This window comes from Papilio polytes, unplaced genomic scaffold, assembly GCF_000836215.1.
Source record: "Papilio polytes unplaced genomic scaffold, Ppol_1.0 DF824269.1, whole genome shotgun sequence".
NCBI classification, from domain to species: Eukaryota; Metazoa; Arthropoda; class Insecta; order Lepidoptera; family Papilionidae; genus Papilio; species Papilio polytes.
The window spans coordinates 3,802,393-3,825,116 of NW_013524935.1; the positions used below are offsets into that span (position 1 = coordinate 3,802,393).

The 22,724-nt window shown below is 34.9% G+C and overlaps 3 protein-coding genes across 3 annotated transcripts in view; 2 read left to right on the top strand and 1 right to left on the bottom strand.

Annotated features, from left to right (window-relative positions):
• LOC106107445 (nucleoredoxin-like) overlaps positions 1–18,216 on the top strand; it is a 30,356-nt gene extending 12,140 nt beyond the window's left edge. Inside the window, exons 2-6 of the mRNA XM_013288300.1 lie at positions 4,372–4,605; positions 5,183–5,292; positions 16,320–16,524; positions 16,839–16,929; positions 17,011–18,216. Of these exons, the coding sequence (XP_013143754.1) occupies positions 4,372–4,605; positions 5,183–5,292; positions 16,320–16,524; positions 16,839–16,929; positions 17,011–17,429 (1,059 nt within the window). The 3' untranslated portion in view covers positions 17,430–18,216. The remainder of the gene's footprint in view (positions 1–4,371; positions 4,606–5,182; positions 5,293–16,319; positions 16,525–16,838; positions 16,930–17,010) is intronic.
• A 469-nt stretch (positions 18,217–18,685) lies between these two features.
• On the top strand, positions 18,686–20,305 carry LOC106107214 (ATP-dependent RNA helicase WM6). Its single transcript, XM_013287977.1, has one exon. The coding sequence runs from the start codon at positions 18,817–18,819 to the stop codon at positions 20,092–20,094; it is 1,278 nt and encodes a 425-aa protein (XP_013143431.1). The 5' UTR covers positions 18,686–18,816; the 3' UTR covers positions 20,095–20,305.
• Positions 20,306–20,561: 256 nt separating this feature from the next.
• LOC106107201 (venom serine carboxypeptidase-like) lies at positions 20,562–22,430 on the bottom strand. The gene has a single exon (XM_013287952.1). It carries the CDS (start codon positions 22,235–22,237, stop codon positions 20,840–20,842), a length of 1,398 nt encoding a protein of 465 aa, XP_013143406.1. The 5' UTR covers positions 22,238–22,430; the 3' UTR covers positions 20,562–20,839.
• Positions 22,431–22,724: the final 294 nt, after the last annotated feature.

A 22,724-nucleotide genomic window follows, 5' to 3' on the forward strand; every position in this document is an offset into this window, starting at 1 on the left:
ATCTTGCCAGTTTTGTTACATCAACGTTTATTTTTGAATAGCAACACTGTCCGGCTGCGCTCGGATATATTGATATACAAAATATAGGTAAACTTACTACCAGTATAGCTTTCTTTCTGGAGAAATTTTTAAAATTGCTTCTGGAGTTTCTAAGATAAACATGGAAATGCAATATTTAATATTTGTGGTCAGTTAGGTAATGCATTTATTAAAAATTCAGAACATTACTTTAATTTAGTAACAGCAATAAAGGCTTATTTCATTTTATTTATTAAGTAATATATAAGTGCATCGTCATTATGACAAACATCACAGACAGAAAATAAAAAAAAAACTCTAAAGTAATTTATAAAACTTTGCCTGCTATTTACTACAGTTTTTCGATTGAGAAATTGGTTAAGTTATTTAAGTTTCTAAACTGTGTAACATAACTAAAAGCGCAAACTTCGCTTTAGTAGCTACTTCATTATTATCAAACTTTTGCAGACTTTTATCTCGATCGGCTTTTCAGATCTCGGAGCGAGGGGAAGTTTACCGGCTGGTATGGTGCATTTTATTAAAAGATTTCACATTAATACTGAAGCCCTTTTATAAGCAAGTTGTAAACAAACTACTGTGTAAATAAAAATCAATTCTACATCTTTAGCTAGTAGGTTTAACTTAAAAAATACATTTCGTGAGTTTTCAATAGAATGTAATCAGATAAGTGAAGGTTTGCTCGATTTCCTCGCAGAGATCTCTGACGTAAACGGGTCGCTGCCGGGGCGTGTGCCCCGGAGACGTTGGGTTGGCGGGCTTTTAGCTGATTGCTGTACGCGCATTGTGCTGGCATTACTCACAGCCGAGCGACTGCAACGAGCCTGTTCATGCTCCAAATATATCTACATTGCGGTTCTTTTTGAATCCTTATGATTATTTTGAAAACTGCAGTTAGATCTTTTTACCACTAGCAGAAGTAGAAACGATGGAACAAGAAATGAGGTGATAGTAAAATATTATTGGAATATGGAAAATATCAAAGGGGAAACAAAATGCGTAATAAAGGCACGTGTGAAGAAAGAAAAATGTTATAAGAAATGACATTACTCAGAAAATTGAAATGGTGAATGCGAATGACTTTTAAGAACGCGCACACCTTTGACTTAACTATCGCATAACTGTTTAGTCGCGCTTTGATTCCTATTAGCTTATGTGGAGGTGGGCACACTACTTGATTTTTTGTTATGCAACTCAATAGCTGAATGGGCTGCGAAACAATCGACAATCTCACAACATTTTGGTGATAGTTTTATTTAGTTGTGAGATCACAGTTGTTAAAAGATTTTTGATATACGAAGTTAGATTTCATTTGTATCGTACGTGTAGTTTAATAAATACTGTCGTATATGTAAATATATTTCACTACGTTACAACGGATGTGTTATGTATGGGCAGTATAACAAACAAAACAAAAATAGCCGTCAGTTATCCGTCGACATCCGACTGGGGAGCTATTTATAACGCGCTAATTATCAACAAGCTAACTGTTAAAGTTAAAACAAACATGTTTGGATAGCTCTCTCGTGTGTGGTTGGCTTTATGTCTTCATTTCGCGGCTGGTTTACACGATCGTTAAGATTATTACACACTACATGATAATTAATTTGTTTTGTTAATGTGGTAGTTAATACATCAAATGTAAATATAGAGATGGTTCTACGACATAATATGATTCAATAAACTGCCGGTTTCCCTCGACTTTGTCATCGCTCAATTAAAAATAAAAATATCCTGTAAAATTTCCGCGTGCATCAAGTCCTTTCCCGTCAAAACTACCGTCTCCGGAAGTTCCTCGAATCCCTGTCTTGCGGTCAAACAGACATTTTTTTTTAAATTGGTTCTTAGTTATCAGCAACACGAATATATCTTGTTTTCAAAACAATCCAGCTCCATATTTTTATTCATATAGATATTAACCTAACTATGTTTTTCGTATTCATGTTACGGAATAAAACAAGAAGATATATTAAAATCATTTGTAATTCCAATTCGAGAAACGTTTCATTTATTATAACCTGCGTCGTTTTACTACAGAAATACCAATTGTATAAAACGATTGTCACGTAGATATTCCAAGGTCGTTTTGTCTGTTTCGCATTCCGATTGGCATCATTTTTTTGGCTTCTAGGAATACTAAATTTCTCTATTACGTCAACAATCGCTATAAATTATTGAATTACGAACGAATTTACTTTGACTTTGTATGTCTGTTTTTTGTGGTATGAATTTTGTGTTTGATTTCTAAATTAAATCTTATTCTCTTAGCTTGGAGAAACTAATTCAATCAAACTTTTTCTCTTGTTGCGTGGATGTTAATAAAGAGAAATAGGTTATGTAGCTAACAGCTATGTATTTTTATTTCGTATAAAACTTTTGAAGTAGATTATTAGTGTGTTCACGAGACCCGTAAACAAATGAGCTCGTAATTTCTAGTTGAACAACCACTGCACTTGCAACGCGGGTGCGCTAATTGGCACACCTCATATATTTTTAAGGACCCATTCATCATGATACTCGTAATACGTGCGTAACTTGTATGACGTCACAGATGCAATTTTCTAGAGGGCAAACACAGTATGTGTTCCATGCATCATCAGCCATATCTGACTTCTCTCCTTACGCTACTCTCTAAAGAGTAAAGATTTATGTTTTTGTATGCATTGAAAAAACTCAAAAACTACTACTACTATTCAGCCATATGACGCCCACTGCTGGCCATAGGCCTCCCCCAACGATCGCCCAAAAACTACGGGGCCAATTTAAAAAATCCTTTCACCAATAACTAGTTTTGTTATCACTGAGTAACATAGGCTATAGTACATTTCTTTCTGTGCGAGCAAGAACGTGGGCAATGGCTAGTCTTTTATAACGAATATAAATAAAGCATACTCGTATATGTATGTTTATATTTTACAGAAACACTCTTATTTAAAAAACGTAGTTTGTTTGATTAAAATAATCAAATCAAATATTTTGAACTTCATGTCTCGAAACGTTATGTTTACAAAATATAGCTATCTACAGTCTATACACGCCTTGATTATGTCAAAGGAAAATTTTAACAAACATAATTTTTCTAAATAAAAAATTATTAACCAAAACGTTTGTTTTTTGGTGCAATCCAGTTTTAACCTATAAATTTTCAATTTCATGAAGCTATGAAGTATAAAAAATTAAATTAAATTGAAATGACCACTTCACGTTTAAACAGTTTTTAGACATTTTTAATAAGGACGATAGTTTTAAAATTTGTAAACTGCTTTTTTTATTTTTTACGAAAATGTTTCAACGTTTTCGAGTGTCATCGTACCAGTTAACTGTAGGACACTTATTTGGCAATTCATAGAGTTTTATCATAGAAATAAACAAGCATTTTTATGTAAGTATCAAAAATCCTTTAAATTAATGTACATCGTACCGCATTTTATACCGCAAATAATTTAAGTAATTTATTTAAAAGTAAACTTTTTCTAACAAAAATGTACATAATTTCGTTTAATTGCCAGTGCCGTTTATTGTCAGACTACATCCATATGTCTATAAAATATTAATGTTGGCTGTAAAAAAAAAGTTCGACGTTGTCAATCAATAAATTATCCAGCGAAGAGATTGAAAGCATCTTTAATTTCACGGCATATTTATTCAAGTCACTCAACTGTGGGAATGGATATTTCATCCAATAAAAACGTGTAATAAATATGTAAATAACAAATGAACCGAGTAATTGGTTTTTTTTTATAAATGTGAAAAACAAAAAACTTTCTTTTTTAGATAATTATGTTTATGGTATGTCATCTATTGCAGTCGAGTCATCAAGTTAAGTTTTTCATTGTCTATGGAACTGGTTATGCAAAATTACCATAAACATAATTAGAAAAGAAAATGAAGCACTTGATTTAATGAAATTAAAAGAAACTAGCTGTTACTCGCAACATCGTCCACATGGAATAAAAAAATAGTAATTAAATATAACCTATGTTACTCTGTTATAACGTAGCTTTTCAATGGTGAAAGAATTTTTGAAATCGACTCAGTTGTTTTTAAGGTATTTAAAAGCAAACAAAAATACATATCTTTCATATTACTAATATTATAAATGCGAAAGTTTAGATGGATGGATGTTTGTTAGAGTTTGTAGCCTAAACGGCTGAACAGATTTCGATGTAGTTTGGTACAGATATAGAGGACACTGGAAGAACACATAGGCTACTCACTTTTTTTAATTCCACACGGACGGAGTCGCGGGCGAAAGCTAGTTTATAATATCAGTATAGATAATGAAAAACTACAAAATCAGTATTCAGATAATCTGAAACAAAATTCCATTTGCAGCGCCGTCTAACACAGAAGTACAGCATCGCCGTGGGTGTCCCTACCCTGGTGATCCGCGGCAGGCCGGTGAGGGACGCGTTACTGAACGACCCAGGGGGTGAGAGGTTCCCCTGGCCTGCTCCACCACTACAGGATGTTCTGCGAGGTGTGCAACTCCAGGGGGAAGCGGGGAGTAAGCTGTTTGAAGAGCTACCAGGAGATACTGTCAAAGTATTTTACTTCGCCGCACATTGGGTAAGCATTGACCATCAAGCATTTGATTTGGCACGCCAGGAAGAAGAGTTTCTTTTGGTCAATGTGCCAAGTCAACTGCCGTGTAATTTAAGAAGTACTTAATGGTTCTATTGTTTCCCCAAAATCAACTGATATAAAAGAGCCTTGTCAATATTATGCTAGCATTTCTTTTTTTTAAGACTTCAAAGGTGTAAAAAAAACAATGTCGAATCTAAAAATAGCAGCCACGTGGTAAAAACGTCGGTGGCAGGGGTTTAAGTCTATGACTTGCACTACAGGGCCTGGGTTCGAGTCTCGCCATCTACCAATGTGATTTTCGATTTTGATATGTACATAATTTACCCGACGTTCTTATGGTGAAGGAAAACATCGTGATCCAACATATATCGGCGAAGAAATTCAAAGATATGTGTGAAGTCAACCCGCCGCAGTGAAGCGTGGTTGACTATCGCCTAGTCAGTCCTTAATGAGGACATATAGAGCTGGTGATGATTATGTTAAATAAAAGCATCATTCTATTTCTTTTTTTTTTTCATTTTTCAAAGCAAGAGATTCAATAGTTTCAACCACTTTGCAGTGTCCACCTTGCCGTACATTCGCACCGAGCCTCTGCAACGCACTAGCGGCAGTGCGCAAGCGCAGAGCTAAATACACCAACACGCAGCTTATACTGGTATCCAGTGATAGGTGAGCAATAACAGATATTATATCAAGAAAGCGATATGTATGTTTATAATTTTAATTAGTAATTAGTTCAAATTCAAATTCATTTATTAAAAAAATCAACATAGATGTAGAACATAGTCTGAAAGAATACATAGGCTACTTTCTTTCGTTTTTTTTATTCCACGCGGTCGGAGTCGTGGGCTAAAGCTAGTTTATTATAAGAATATTATTATGACAAAATCAGAAGCTGCATTTAATATTAACATCATTCAAATACTCCCCAACTTTGAGAATCAAATTCGATTTGTTTGCGCTTTCAAGCGAATAATGAAATTTATGCCGAGGGTCTGTTCTGATTGTAAACAAAACAGACGCTTACTTCATCTGCTATCATTCTGTTTTTAATATCTGAAAAATATGTTTTTTTTATAACTCGTCTTTGCCTAACCAGTCAAAGAAACTGAAAAAAAACTTAAGGAACTAACAAACGCGATAAGTGATAATATTTAAATATTCTTAAAGTAATTTAACATAACCCCTTAAACAACAAAAATGACAGTTTCTGCTTAATATTTAGCTTGTACTTATAATTTGCTTTTAATATAAAAACCAGCAACATTCAGTTCTAACATCAAATCAAAAATAACTTTTCCTTACAAACCAACGCTTCGCAACAGCAGTCTAAGAAAAATTACAAAACCTCTCCCCAAATAACAATTACAAGGGGGTTGTAATATGAAACTACTGAAGAACCTAGTCAAAGAAATATAAACCTTATACTGATAGGTGTAAAGTTAAAAGTACTATCTAACACATAAAAGACAGGCCCACGTCGAATAAATGTCGGTGTTGACTAGGGTTGCCAAAAATGTAACAGAAACACGGATGCAACTTGATTTTTTTTGTTAATATTATAGTGGCGATTGTCGATTGTTTTGCAGCCAATTCAACTGTTTAGTTGCACAATTAAAAATCGAATAGTGTCCATATAAGCTCATAGAGATCAAAGCGAGACTAAACAGTGTGCGATAGTTTAGTCAACGGTGTGCGCGCGTTCTAATTCTAAATAATTATGTTGTTATTGTCTATGAGAATGGCTACACTTTTTTTAGTAATGTCTTGTATTACGTCAAATTAGTAATTAAAAATCCCTCAGCCACCATTGTGATTGTGTCACGTGCATTTATGTTCGTGTTTAATCCTGTATCAATATTTAATATCCACAAAAACACCGGAAGTCTGGTCACCGGAACGCACACAAGTCTGTGTACAGTGGGCCATCAAAAGCGAAGTGTGAAGCTTTGACGAGCGGCCACTTCTCGTTTGTCTGTGAAAACTAGCTCCCCATATATTCGATGTCTACTACGTTCCGTCAGCTTACGAATGACCCTTGTAGTGCTTCCGATTTTATGACTTTCTGAATTACTTTCTTATCAATTTCAAGATAAAAGATATACCATAAAAAATCGCTTGTTAAATCATCATACTTTATTATTATAAGTGCGAAAGTTTAGATGTATGGATGTTTGTTAGAATTTGTAGCCTAAACTGCTGAATGGATTTCGATAAAATTTGGTATAGATGTAGGGTATAATCTGGAAGAACATGTAAGCTACTCACTTTTGTTTTTATAGCTGTTGATAAGTTTTATAAACGTCAAGAGTCTTTTAGTGGCTGTCAACTAAATCCATTAGATCTTATTGTTGTAAATAAACAATGAACGAAAAGTACCTTTGACATTGTATCTCTTGCTCTAACATAAATTCAGTTCAATAAAGGTATAACTAGAATAGTAATATTCAATATCTTCTCGTATCCATTCCTGGAACGTCCAAAGTAAAGGAATAATCCCTCGGGCCTTGCTCATCCAATAACGGCACTAGTAAGGCTCCAATAAGAGATTATTTGAAGCCGGCAAACAAAGGGACTGCTAATGTCCAGTCTGCCTGGCTTCAAATCTAACTATTATAAAGTTATCGTCTTGAAAATTAAAAAAACTCAACATCGTTCAAGTCTTATTAAAAGTAAGATAAGATGGAAATTTTTTTGCCCAAATAAGAGTAAAAAACCTTTGTCATCATCTAAAAACATTTATACAAAGAGAATCCCCATAACCTAGAAAGTTGACTACGATTTAGTTAAAAATTACTTTCATCTCAAGAGTATTTATTAATAATATTAGTTAATTAAAAATAATTACAGAAAATTACTTACGTTTTAAAATCATCAAAAAGTAGCAGCAACCATTAAGTCAATAACAGCATTCAACGAACGCGTCCGTTAAAGAGCGCGGGAAGTCAGCGCTCAAACATGGCGTCGCGGTGGCTGACTTGGCCCTTTAATTTGGTCCGTCGTTATCGCCTTAATTTAATTGCTCGCATTGCACACCCCTTTGCAATTCAAAAACTTACTTTTAAGAGCTACTTCTTTGTCGGCAAGCTCGCATTTTTAATACAATAATTTTTGTATCATTACCGCGATTAAGTTCTCAAGTTAAGAAGGCAATGTTGCATTTTTATTGGCATCTTTCTTTTTCTTCTTGTATGTATATATGTACTCTAAATTACAAAATAGCTATAATAACAATATCTACAAGCATCTTTTTACAAAAAATATCACTGTATTGATCTAAAAAAAAATTTATGAAATCACTACCGAAAAGCTCGAAACGGGTGAACGCACTCGAAATCACGGGATAGCCAACTAAGTTGGAACAGTTTGGGCAATTTGTTACCATAAATGTCTCAGCAACTCGAGGGTGCGGTGATTCTGAATTACAATGATATCCTCAACGTATTTCTATGTAAATATACTACAATTTTACTAAAGGAAACCCACGACTTGTATATCGAGACTGTAAATTCAAATACAATAAAATGATATCAAAAGTTATTAAAAATTGCAAGAAAGGATTCAAAGCTAAAGCCAGATCCCCTTGATTTGGCTAATATAATAAAGCACATATACACACACTACCTTTGTGGCGTAGGATGTCAGTAAGCACAGCATGTTTTTGAATAATTCCTACTTTAATAAAAAGTCCTAAACTTACAACACGCTTTAGGCTATATATTTTCACGCTATTAAACTTAGGGGGTAAATAAATTGAAAAAAATCCTTCATAAGGGACCATAAACTACAAGCTGCCAACATTAAGGAAGCAAGGTTAGTATGGTAACGGTAATTGTTATCAAATGTCGAAGGCCTTCGATGTCATTTGTGCATTTGAATTTTTGAAGCGGATGAAGCCGCACGAGAACAGCTAGTATATTAAAATGGCGTGGTTTTAAATCAGTTACAGCGTTTTTACCATAAAAATTACAAAGTCTAATTATAAACAGTAAACAATACACCTTTTGCTTACAAATGTTAATCAATACAAGTTTCCTCCCCCCCACTTCAAGGGCTCCCAATAGGGTGGGTCTTGTAATACTGATACGCCTATATCTTTATTTGAGACTTATTCTCTCCCTTTCGACCCTCAAGCTTCAAACCAACGTCATTAATATTTATACCTTTGGAGAAAAATATTACATCTGCATTTTTGTTCGTGTTATTGAACGTTCCTGCAAAACATGAAAATAAACTTACAGGCTATATGTTTTTTTTTTACTAATGTCGCTCCAATGGCTGAGTTCTAAATACGCTTCGATTGATTATATGATCATTTTATTATTTTACTAGCTGTCGCCCGCGACTCCGTCCGCGTGGAATTAATAAAAAACAAAAGTGAATACTGTATAAGTTCTTTCAGATTATCCTCTACATCTATACCAAATTTCATCTAAATTCGTTCAGCCGTTTAAGCTACAAACTCTAACTAACATCCATCCATCTAAACTTTCGCATTCATAATATTAGTTTGAGTATGATGATATTAAGGGCCTGTCCTACCAAGTTGTAAATTGTCTGATAACAATCCAAAGTGTAAAATAATTGATGGAAATATCGGATTTTATTACCTTATCTGAAAGTGGCGTAATTTTTAAGCTATCTGAGCCTCTATCAGTAAGTTGGACAGGCCCTAAAACTCTTATAAAAAACCAGAAAGACTTTTATGTGTCATTGCACACAATAAAATTCAAAGTTGGAACGTAAAGAAATAAAAAAGACTCTCTTTAGAAAAATGGCATTATTTACACATTCAATTACAAGTAAAATAACATGACATGTTTATAATTCAATTTTGTTACCAGACACCAATATAATTACATACATCGTATTGTTCGGGGCAGAGACAAAAGCTCACGTTTCACGTAGGGTTGCTAACTTTTATTAAACATAGAACAATAAAGAATTTACGACAATTATCAGACATCACTTCACTGACGAAAACGATTTCAAAGAACCATAGCCCGAATATGCACCATTCAAACTAAGGTCAACTAAAAGAGATGACAACCCTAATTGCATACGGGGTTGCATTGTCTGACAGAATTATACCTTATCTATAATTGATCTATTAAGTACGTTAATTTAATTCGGAAAGTTATCGTGGTATGGACATATGCGACGGAACGATGGGGACTTAAGCCAGAAAGTGTTAAGATTGAATGTGGATGGCTACAAAGGAAGAGGAAGACCGAAGAGAGTATGGATGGATTGTGTGAAAGAGGATATGCTTAAGAAAGGAGGAGATATGACGGCTGATAGAGATGTATGGAAGAGCAGCACATACTGTGCCAACCCTCCGAACGGAATAAGGGCAAGTGGATGATGATGATGATGTAGTAACTTTGCCCAAGGCTACCACAATTATAAAAAAACAAAGCGTAAGATTTACATTGCTATCGGAATTGCCGAATGATTTAAACCTTTGGTAGTTTTACGTAGAAAATTTAAAGCACAAATATGATAAAGTAAGATGGAATTCTAAGAGCGTGCGCACACCTGAAACTAAAATATCGCACAACTGTTTAGTCTCACTTTGATAACTATGAGCTTACTAGCTTTCGCCCGCGACTCTGTCCGCGTGGAATTAGAAAAAAAGTATGTGTTCTTCCAGACTATGTTCTACATTTGTGTTAAATTTTGTAGATCCGTTTAGCCATTTAGGCTACAAACTCTAACGTCCATCCATCCATCCATCTAAACTTTCGCATTTATAATATTAGTATGATTAGTATGATATGGAGGTGCGCTCACTACTCGATTTTTAATTGTCCATCTAACAATTGTATTGGGAGCGAAACAATCGACAATCGCACTACAGTTGTGCGATAGTTTAGTCAAAGATGTGCGCCCGCTCAGACATCGCATAGAAATCTTTATTTACCAGAAACTTTTCTAGCTTTCATTACTTGAATTCCACATCACGCTGACATTCTGTACAGTTCTTGTATTTTGTACTTATTCTAGGTACAAGGTACATTGAGCCGTATTATTATTTCCATGTTATCCGACACAGACTATGTTTAAAGTTAAACTGTTCGAGTATTACGCCCGCATTTACGTTGCAATTACAAAAATTACATTTTAAAACATTTTAAATGTAAACATTTGAGTACACGGTTTGCTTAATGCATGCACGCACACGGGAAAAAGCGAAACGATTACGTTTACATTTAAAAACACGACGCATCATAATCACTGTTAACTCTACCGGATGATGACGATTTTACAAACATTTTGTAAAAACATTAATACTATTTCAACTCCAATTACATTTGTCACTATAATTCTCGGAAATCTATATCTATACTATTATAATAAAGCGTAAACACACTTCTTTGTTGCTTAAGATGTCAGCAATCACAGCATATTTTCGAATAACTCTTTTTTTTACCAAAAGTCCTACACTTACGTCACGCTTTAGGCTATATATTTTCATGCCGTTAAACTTAGGGGTTAATATATTTTGGATAAAAACCCTAATGTGGGAAAGAGACCATAATTCATTGCCAACATCAAGGAAGCAAGGTGGCCATGGTTTGTCATTATGTCATGTCATTTTGATACTTGCAATTGATAATTTGACAAATGTGAACAATAAAATTATTTTTTTTTTTAATTTTATGCGGATGAAGTCGTATGGGAACAGCTAGTTTCACCTGAATCGGTACTTTAAAGCACTCTTGTAATATCCAAAAAGACATAATACACCCGTGTATGGGCTTAACTTGTTAATCCATTTATGTAGTGTTAATTAAATGTCATCGCCTCCCTCATGTCGTGTCGGCGTCGGAATTATTTTGGGATTAATAGTAGGTCCCAGTGAAATGTTTGTGTCATTAATTATTTACGATCGTTAATATAAATAATTGTCGCTTCTGTTGAAGCGTATAAAATACAATTAAAAACGTTCCCATTAAAATAAAGATCATAATTTCCCCTACCTTATCCTATTCCCGTAGAGCATTTTCGTCCTCTACAAAACTCTATCATCCGTCATCTCAGTCATCACTCCCTTCTTGGTCATGTCACCTTACACGCAATCCATCCATCCCTTTCTAGGTCTATCCAAAATAAAGATAGTGAGAGTGTTCTTGAATAAGAATAGTGACTGAAAGATTAGAATGTTCTAAGCTAGGCCCCCTTGGAGATCTAGCCTGCATCATCAACTGGGTACACTAACGAACTAGAAGCTGTGCCCTCTCTGACGATCTACGAGTATAATATACTTTCAATCATTCCGATGACCGTTACGTATTTTCCATAACTTCGTTCCCCTGCTCGTTTGCCCTTATTAAAAAACAACGTACAGTACGTGGTTCGCGCTATCCGTGTGTCAACCCTATTTACCCTAGCCATTAGCCAGACAGGGGAGGGGGATACCTGTCGCGACAGTCGTCTGCTGACGTCACGTATACTATAGAATGTAATGACTGTTGCACACGTACGACAAAAATCCCTAATGTGAGATTTAAGGCATCACATCGTATAAATCGATTTAAAATCGATGAATTATTTCGACAAAACAAATCTACGTTGACAACTATTTTATTCAATAATCATAATTAACCATTACAACTGTAATACCTCTTGAATCAACATATTGTTGTCTCTTTTCTTTTCAAGGAGAGTGAAAGAGATGATATGTATCTGTTTCGGCAGAAGAGTTATATGGAATTAATATATTAAATAGAAAGCTTTTCTATCTTTGCCAGTCTATCAATAGCGGACATTCAATAATGAAACGATTGCATCCTCATTACAAACAAATACCTCTACATTACACATGCATCCTTATCCAGACGTAATAAAGTTCAAATCTAATCACAATAAAATAACCGCCGGCTATTTATCAAGTGCTCTACACATTCTAAACATACGTATGAAGTTTGAACTCTAACAAAGTCAAATAAAGCGTATACAGATCTCTAATAGAATGCAGTATAAAAGAGCCCTTAGGCTCGCAAATATAAATCCATACAGGATATTGCACCGTTTGTAAGCTTTTTTTATTACTAACGAGCTGTCGTCGCCCGCAAACTTCGTTAGCGCATATTTATCCCACGGGTTACGCGATTTTCACAGCGCGGAATTAAAAAATAACTAACCTATAATATGCCCGTCTATGTCAGCTACCCTTCAGTGAAAATTCGGTCGAAATCGGCCAAGCCGTTTCGGAGATTACCCGGAACAAACGCAGCTTGCGGACAAACAGACAGACCAAATTTATTTTGAAGCAACGCAAATTCATCTTCTCGAAATCTGGATTTTTTCTTTTGATATTACAAAGAGACTATGCAATTTTTTATATGTATAAATGAGATAAAAAATATAACCTACATATCACAGAAAAACTTTCATCTGGTTTGAATCACACATTTTGTTTCTGTCGATGTTTATAAAAAGAAAGACACCATTTGTATCGTAGAGGCACTAAAAATGTAGCTCATTTGTGCTACTAATTTAGTAGTCACGTAGCTTTCGCAGTTCATAAACTTAATTAAATTAATGAATTTTTAAACTACGTTTGCATGGCGTCAGCAAAAGCGTTCGATGAATAGTCGAGCTTCATCAAAGTGAAACTATTCGCGTCTCTAATCAGTCCGCGATCGCGAAACTCCACTCAAAGGATTAATCCGAACTTTTTCTATTAATTTCATTCGTCGGAATATCAGTAATGACTTCTCGAAAACCTTTATCGAAGTTTCTACATTTTATAACGTGACATTTTAAAATGTATACGTATAACTTACTGTCACCTGCGACTCCGTCCGCGTTGAACTAAACAGTAGTTTAATACGTGTCCAGACTTTGCCCAACATCTATGGTATTCAACAAAATCTATTTAGCTGTGTACGCATTACACTCTAACAAACATCCATACATCGTACTTCATACTAATATTATAAATGCGAAAGTTTAGATGGATGGATGTTTGCTAGAGTTTGCAGCCTAAACGTCTGAACGGATTTCGAAGAAATTTAGCATGGATGTAAATAATATTTTGGAAGAACACATTGTCACTTAGTTTTTTATAATTCCACGCAGACGGAGTCGCGGGCGAAAGCTAGTCTAAACTAAATTTAACGGAACACCGCGTTACTGTTGCTAAATAATGAAATAGAATAAACTTCCAAATTTATCGCTTCAATAAAGCTTTAATAAAAACGGCACCCGGTTAATACCGTGCAGGGTTACCCGGGTTGCCCGGATTGTCCGGATTACCCAGATGACGATAAACCGTCCCCCGCCCCCACAATTTACGACCTCATTCACTCGGCTCCCTGCGTACAGATGTTTATCGCACGTTACGATATCAAACAAACGGTGTTAGATTAAACAGTAAATTATATTGAGTATTGTAAATCATAATTACTATCGAAATATAAGCATAGAAAAATATAGCTATCTCTTTTTTTTCTAAGTGAATGATAGGGATGACAATGAAAGCTTCTTCTAATCTTCTTTTAATCTTTAGTCTTTGACTATATGTTTTGAAGCTAGAAAGTGTCGCCCAGTGGTTGGCCATAATTAAAAAGTTGAAAAATATTTCACCAGTTGTATGTTGTAATTAAATCGCCTAAGTTTAAAAGTTTTATAACTTTTGCACAAGACCATTATGCCTTTCAAAATGTAGGAAACTTTCTTTTAAACGTTCGTAATTTGCTTTGACATCAAAAGTTACGAGGAATATAAGACTGAAAATATTGTTAAGAATATTTTACTCTTAAAAACAGATTTCCTTTAACCATCGTAAGGATCCGTCAAGATTGGATTTTTTAAGAAAGATAAAAATTCTTGTATACATTTCCATATATAAAAATGGCCACTTTCGTTACAAAAGCGTTTAATTTTTTTCTATACATATTTCAAAAGCCATAAGGGATGGAACTGGCTGTAAAGGTAAAATAAAACTGCGACACAATCCATTGTACAAACGCTTTAATTTTCCTTTGTCTTGTTATGGCAGGTATAGAAAAAAAAAACATTGCACATTTTTAATACAAGAACACAATGGACAAAGGCTATCTACAGACAAGAGTCTTACATGCGTAAACACCTATGTAGATTTCTCTTTGCCCTGCAACTAGTTGCAATTTGCAACGAAAAACCATTGTAAAAGTCATCTGCATATTTTACTAACCTAAAGTTAAAAAAGACTACGGGACTAGTATTATTTGAAAATACACGTAATTACTATAACTAACATTTGCCAACTACGTACGAAAAAAAAACACATTACTTTTTTATTCGTAAATCCATACAGTAAATTTCTATTTGCCGACGTAAATATAGTGCTGGCAACATAAAACTCGCTTTTCCGAACGCCACTTTGCTTTTATGAGCAGCAGTTAATGGGCCGCGGTGCAATGATGGCGGGAAAATATTACGCCCTCTTGCATATTTCCCGCCCAAACTGACAGCTCTCTGTGTTGCCAGTCGTGTTTATTACGTAGTAACTGGGAAAGGCGATTTGGAATATTGTAATTTATTAACAATTACAGTAAGAAAGTTATGTTAGTAGCTGGTTACAAAGTTGCCTAAGAAATAAAATAAAGATCAGATGTTCAAACTTTATAATGATCACAGTAAGAGTAATGAAAAATAGAATGTAAAGAGACTGGAATGGGAAGGGATGAATAATATAAAACCAGTGTTGCCTGTTATTATTTAATGTACACGGTATAGCGAAGTTAAATCAAAATGGTCCACCATTAAAAGCAGCGTCAAAGCCTCTGCAAAAAAGTTATGCTCACTTTATTATTTAACAAGAAGTTGGACCGTCGCGTGCCGACGAAATGTTTTTAAAGTCTGCCAAATATAAGCATATTAAAAGAAAAATGTTGAGAACTTGTACATATAAGAATCCTGTACCTTGTTATTTATTTACTTAAAACTTATCGTATGAATTTCTTTTATAAATCCACATATTTTAAAAATCTTTTGCAGCTTAGTTCTAACAAAACAATCTCCTCAGTTTTCACTCCAATATGTTTTGCACATACTCTACTAATTTCGAATGGAATCGTAAGCTAGAGTAAAGGTTTTATAGGCGGAGTTAGATCGTAAAACCTCTATCTTATTACTTCAGCCCCATTAAAACCGTCACGGGCGTAGTAATAACTTTATCTAACAGCTTTTACTTGCCACTGCACTCATTACACATCCTGAGCCATTTTACTGTTTTTAATTTATTTTTAAGCTATTCTAATTCCGAGATAGGATTACAATAGCGGCTTATTATCTTGCTCAGAGCTAGAGATTTCTATTGTTTTTTTTCACGTAGAAAATTCAACTAATTATCTTACTAATACTAATATTATAAATGTGAAAGTTTAGATGGATGGATGGATGGATGGATGGATGGATGTTTGTTAGAGTTTGTAGCCTAAACGGCTGAACGGATCTCGATAAAATTTGGTATAGATGTAGAGGATAGTCTGTAAGAACACATGGGCTACTCACTTTCGTTTTTTTTTAATTCCACGCGGACGGAATCGTGGGCGAAAGCTAGTTATCAATAAAATTTTCAAAATCCAACTTCTGATGCCAATCACCAATGAAGATATCAATAGACTTAATTCTTTAGACAGATTTGACATTTATTACTGATTTTATTGTAACAAAATTAAAAATAAATCATCAATTTATTCCAGGAGCGAGCAATCGTACAAGCGTACGGTGTCATCAGTGAGCGCGGCGGGGGCACTGGCGGTCCCCTGGGCGGCAACGGAGGCGCGTTTAGCTCTGCCCACCGCGCTTGGCGTCGCCGGTATTCCTGCATTAGTCCTCACAGACTCCAATGGGAAAGTCATCACCGCCAACGGCAGACAGCACCTCGCCGCCGATCCTTTAGGACTGGTAACTTTGAACATCATAATAATCGTACTAATATTAAAAATGCGAAAGAAAAGTAGAACAAAAAGACTACTTCATTTTTTTTAATTCCACGCGGACGGTGACGCGGGCCAAAGCTAGTATCATAATAATATGTATAAACGCTACTTACAGTTGCACCCACTATCGTTTCATGGACATTCACGCATTTGTCTACGTCCGCCGTTTTTCGTGAACATAGGCTTCCTTTAATGACCATGAGTCTGAGAAGATTACTCTATTATTCAAATGTTTTATTGTTGATGATCTGATTCAATGAGAAATAAAATCTTTTTCAGAACTTCCCATGGGGTCAACGTCCGGTGTCTTTGCTGACTGAGCAAGCATTACTCAAAATGGCGCGTCATCCTGCGGTTGTCTTGTTTATTGGTAAGACACCTTTAAGAGCATCACATAATATGCAAAATTACCTTTTTTAAATTATGATTAAACACATATTCTATCTTTTAGATGACGAAGACGCGGAAATAGAATTCTCAGAATCCGTACTAACACCGTCAGCGGAATCCTACTATGAAGAGTGCAGTATCCAGTACCCGGGGTTCTGTCCTTACCAGAACTCCTCCGACGACGAAACTATGGACTTCGATTACACAACATCACGTTCAAGAGTCAAGAAGAAATCATTCAAACATGTGATGTTTTATATCGGAATTGATGGTACTGATAGTGCTGATATGCTAAGAGAACATATCGGCTTAGACGACGCTGTACCATTACTTACCGCAATCGATTTCCCCAAACAGAGAATGGTCACAATGAAATATGGCGACGAAATCACAACTGATTCGGTACAAAACTTCGTTGACGCTTATTTGAGCGGGAATTCAGATTTCAAACCATTAAAGCCTTATAGTGAGAAATGTTAAATTAAATTACGTAACCTGTGATCAGTCATTTGGATTTTGGAAAAAAGTAGATATTTAATAACGATTGTGTTCCCGCCAAAATTGTACGAACTGATTAAACCATAGACTAAAATAACGATGTTTTTTATCAACTAAATGACTGCATCTTTCCTCTTTAAGCAATCACAGATAATAAGAAAGCTATAAATCTTAAACTAGATTTGGAATTTTCGTAGAAAGTAGAATTTAACGACTATTTATAACTAAAATCCATTACGGTAAAAATTGGTGGCCTTATGTGCTACGAAGTTTGAAATTGACATTCAAATATGCCTTTCACCGTGAATGACCATTTATTTCTTGCTTGCACAAGTCTTATTAAGACCTACCTCATGAATACACCATAGGTCAATTACTGTACTCGTGTACGAACCTTTTCTTCATACCTTCTGTATCGAACACCTTTGTAAAATATTTTATGTTTTGCAATTTTAACAGAATTATGAATATTTACCTACCACGTTTAGAAATAAGTAGACTGCAAATAGTATTTTATAAACATAGGAGTAGTCGTAGGTACTGTTTTGTTTTCATAATAAACCAAAACTTAAATTATATGGAAAACGTAATTCTGTAGCATGTATTGTAGATTTTGGTTTACATAATCTCAGTATTAAAAATCTTAATTGTTTTTATCTGTAACAATGTAGTAGCATAACAAAATAGTAATAGACATAGACAATGTTTACGTTTAATTTAATTTTCGATCTGTGATTCGATTGTTTTTAAATAAAAGTCTTCATATTAACTCATAATGTGTTGTTTATTTTGTATTGAACCCACCCTAGAATTTTATAATAAAAAGAAAATGAGTTCTTTGAATTTGAAACTACTGAAACGTTATTTTAAATCGGTGCTTAAAAGATATATTCAGCAACTCAATTGCAAATCCAATAGAAGTGAAGACAAACAAGCATCTAGCCTGGTAAGAGAGGCATTGTTATGGGAAGGTTCCAAGAAAATAGGATAAAAGGCGAGCGCTAGTGAGCTATAGTAATTGCTAACCAGGTTCCAGCTGGTCCACGAAATAACAATGATGGCAAATGTTTTTGAAAATCTAAATTATCCTTTTTTTACTGTATTTTCATTGGAAACTATAGAAAATAAAAAGCCAAATAATTTTAACTTTAAAATAAAACCAGAGACAATGAAACAATCGTCGCTTTAAATATTTTTAATCTATGTCCAAAACAATGGCTTGGTTTGTGTCTTGTCTATGGCATTTTGTCTTTTTGCTTTGATCGGTAGACGCCATTAAAGTGAAATAAATCTTGTGAAATTGTATTCACGTGCTATTACGATTTAAATAAATTGTTTACCAATAAAAACAAATAACAAATCGTAAGCAATGGCCGACAACGACGATCTTCTCGACTACGAAGATGAAGAGCAGGCAGATCACCAAACCGCCGACGGAGCGACGGAAGCGGCGCCAAAAAAAGAGGTTAAGGGATCTTACGTATCGATTCACAGTTCTGGATTTAGAGATTTTCTCTTGAAGCCTGAAATTTTAAGAGCTATAGTAGATTGCGGCTTCGAGCATCCTTCAGAAGTCCAACATGAATGTATTCCACAAGCCGTTCTCGGAATGGATATTTTATGCCAAGCGAAGTCTGGTATGGGTAAAACAGCCGTTTTTGTCCTAGCAACGCTCCAACAACTCGAACCGTCCGAAAATCATGTGTATGTTTTGGTGATGTGCCATACCAGAGAGTTGGCTTTTCAGATAAGTAAAGAATACGAGCGTTTTTCAAAATATATGGCGGGTGTACGTGTGTCAGTTTTCTTCGGTGGTATGCCCATACAGAAGGATGAAGAGGTATTAAAAACTGCATGCCCTCACATCGTAGTTGGAACGCCAGGAAGAATACTGGCGCTAGTGAATAGTAAGAAGTTAAACCTTAAACATCTGAAGCATTTTATCCTCGACGAGTGTGACAAAATGCTGGAATCATTAGACATGCGACGTGATGTCCAGGAGATATTCAGGAACACCCCTCACGGGAAGCAAGTTATGATGTTTTCAGCTACACTGAGTAAAGAAATTCGACCGGTTTGCAAGAAGTTTATGCAAGATCCTATGGAAGTGTATGTAGATGATGAAGCCAAATTAACTCTGCACGGACTTCAGCAGCATTATGTCAAACTGAAGGAGAATGAGAAGAATAAGAAGCTCTTTGAACTTCTCGATGTGTTGGAGTTTAACCAAGTAGTAATATTTGTAAAATCTGTGCAACGCTGCATAGCACTTGGTCAGTTACTAACAGATCAAAACTTCCCAGCTATTGGAATTCACCGCAACATGACCCAAGATGAGCGTCTATCCCGGTACCAGCAATTCAAGGATTTCCAGAAGAGGATTTTAGTCGCAACTAATCTATTTGGTCGTGGTATGGATATTGAGAGAGTTAACATTGTCTTCAACTATGATATGCCTGAAGATTCTGATACCTACCTTCACCGAGTGGCCCGCGCAGGAAGATTTGGTACAAAAGGTTTAGCTATAACTATGGTATCGGATGAAAATGATGCAAAGATCCTGAATGAAGTGCAAGACAGATTTGATGTCAATATAACAGAGCTGCCCGAGGAGATTGAATTGTCAACATACATTGAAGGACGATAAACATGACTGGGTTTTCATTCCTTTTGTACTAACTTAAATAAGATTAGATGATTACAAAGCTGTCTTTCATATTGTACTTTGTTTAGTAATTTGATATATTTTCTAAGAATTACTGTGTGTAAGTGTATAGGATGATTCTACATTGAGTGATCCTGATATCAGGATACAAGTTAGATTAACAATAACAAAATTAAAGTGACATTTCATACTATTTATTGTTTTTATTTTTTTTATATAAATGGTACATCTGTTCAGCCACAAAACAAAGGGTTATATATATGTGGGTAGATTTGTGAATAGGCATTTAAATTTCTAGTTACAATTTCTGTTCCATCAAAGATATGACTTACATAGTTATGCACAATTTGGTATTTGTACTTGAACAGTAGCATTTTAAATTCCAATAGAATTGTAAAAAGTCTCACTAAAAACCAAAATATAGGTTCTTCGAAAAAAAAAACGACCTCATTACAACTTATATCTTTATTGACTCAAATGTTACTTGATTACAGTTACTGTACAATTCAACTGCTGTTACACTTTATAAAGGTTTGGTATCTACATTTTTTCAAAGAGGTAGAAAGGGATGGCTATATTTCAACCAATTTTTTCAGCAGTGTACACTCATAACCTTTTTAAAACTGAACAAGTGGTTTATCACATGTATTTACCTTATAACTAAAGCTTACCTAAACAGATTCATTGCTTATAAAATACTATGAAAATATACTTTAAATTCACCAAGTTAATAAAAGGTTTTCTCATGAGTTAATCTGGTGATCATATCTAATGCCCACTTAGGCTGGTCTCCAGGTACCATGTGACCTGCATTCCTCACCATAATTTCCACCAACTTGCCAGCTTGCTTCACATATCCAGCCAACTCACCATCTACTTTCCATTGGTACCTTTTAGCAGTCTTATAATCCTCAGATCCAGTAAATTTGAGATTCCTTAAATAGTTTATTGTTAATGGATAGGCAACAATTATATCAAGTTGACCGTTATAAATAAGGACATAATAATTATCCAAAAGTTCAGTCATCAGTGGAGCTACAGACTTCATCAAATCATCTTTTAAATGTTCCTCAACTTCATGTCCCGTGTGGAAAGTTAAGTTACCAACATGTATTGCTCTTCTTACAAAAGCCTTTTGGAGCATTGGACCGAAATCTTCAAAATCTACATAATCCTTTGTATGCAAATAATTAAAGTAAAATTCAAAACCTGTCATATTGTAGAATAAGCTCTTGCCATCAATTAAATCTCCATTTAATAAAGTGTCAAATACTTCAAATGCTTTATCCCATTGCTTCTTTTGAATATAATCAATGCCCTTCAATTCATATTCTCTAAAAGTATTAGCCTGATTCCAGTCTAAGAGACCAATTTGATACAAATATTTGCTGTAAACCAGCTGATGTTCTGGGTCACTGAGGCCGTTGCCAATTGCTATAGCTTTTAAATTAATTTTAGTCTTTGCTGTTGGGTTCTTTTTGTAAATTGTGTAAGCAAAGGTAGGGACATATTTGCCAGCATAAGATTCTCCTGTTATGAAAAATTTATTCTCCTGTAACTCAGGGAATAACTGGAAGAATTGTGTGATAGTTGAATACAGTTGTTCACCAACCTGTGTCTCATTATTGCAGTAGCCTTTGGGATCTTTTGTGAAACTAAATCCTGTGCCTACGGGATTGTCAATATAAATAATATGGTGGCTTAAAGCCCAATTGTACTTGCGACGTTCAAATTTTTTGTCTCTGACTCTCAAAGGTCCATTTTCTGTGAAAAGTCCATATAACGATGAAGCGCCAGGTCCACCTTGTAGCCAAACGATAACTGGTGCATCTTTGTTGTTTGGTATCATCGCTGGGAAGTACCAGAAGAATTGATTTGAGTCGTATTTCTTATCAACCGTGAAGAACCCTGCATAGCTTTTAATGCGTAGACTTTCAGTAAATGGTACTCGAGCTAGTTGCCTTCCAGCCGTTATGTTGCCGCTCTCTATGTATGGAGTGAGAAATAAAGGTGATCCAGTGTCTCCATGAACTTGACTGTCGAGATTTAACTTTGGATACCGGTGTAAGAAACAATGAGCCGAAACTATAAATTGAAATAAAACATATAAAGAATATCGAGACATTATACACGTGAAATAACAATGGATGTCGGAAAACGAATGAACGGCTATATAGGCTAGGTAAAGATATCAATAAAGTGCAAAAGGTAATCACTTTAACCTAACCTAACCTTGTTATCGCTTGAAATAATGTCAACAATAAAGTAGATTACAATAACAATGTGTAGACAACATATGTGCAAAGAACTGTTAAATATTTTGCATTTAATTTAAAACGTTTATGGTTGTGATTAATTAATGAATGCATTCGTCAAACAGTAACATAAACAAAATGTACATATTTTTTCGCCTACCCAACTCAAACAACTTATGGCATTTTATTCTCCTTCTTCTGTGTCTTCTTCTTCTCCTCGTTCTGTCAATATGTCATACAGAATTACAGATTGCAACACCTGCGCTATGCATTTTAATTTAAAGTTAAGACGTACATTAACAAAAATAATTTAATTTCAAGTGCAACGGACACTGCAGTACAGCACTTTATCAATTA

What these genes read in the sequence shown, in the direction of transcription:
- LOC106107214 (XM_013287977.1), top strand. Translation starts at nt 18,817, where the DNA reads ATGGCCGACAACGACGATCTTCTCGACTACGAAGATGAAGAGCAGGCA.
- LOC106107201 (XM_013287952.1), bottom strand. Translation starts at nt 22,237, where the DNA reads ATGTCTCGATATTCTTTATATGTTTTATTTCAATTTATAGTTTCGGCT.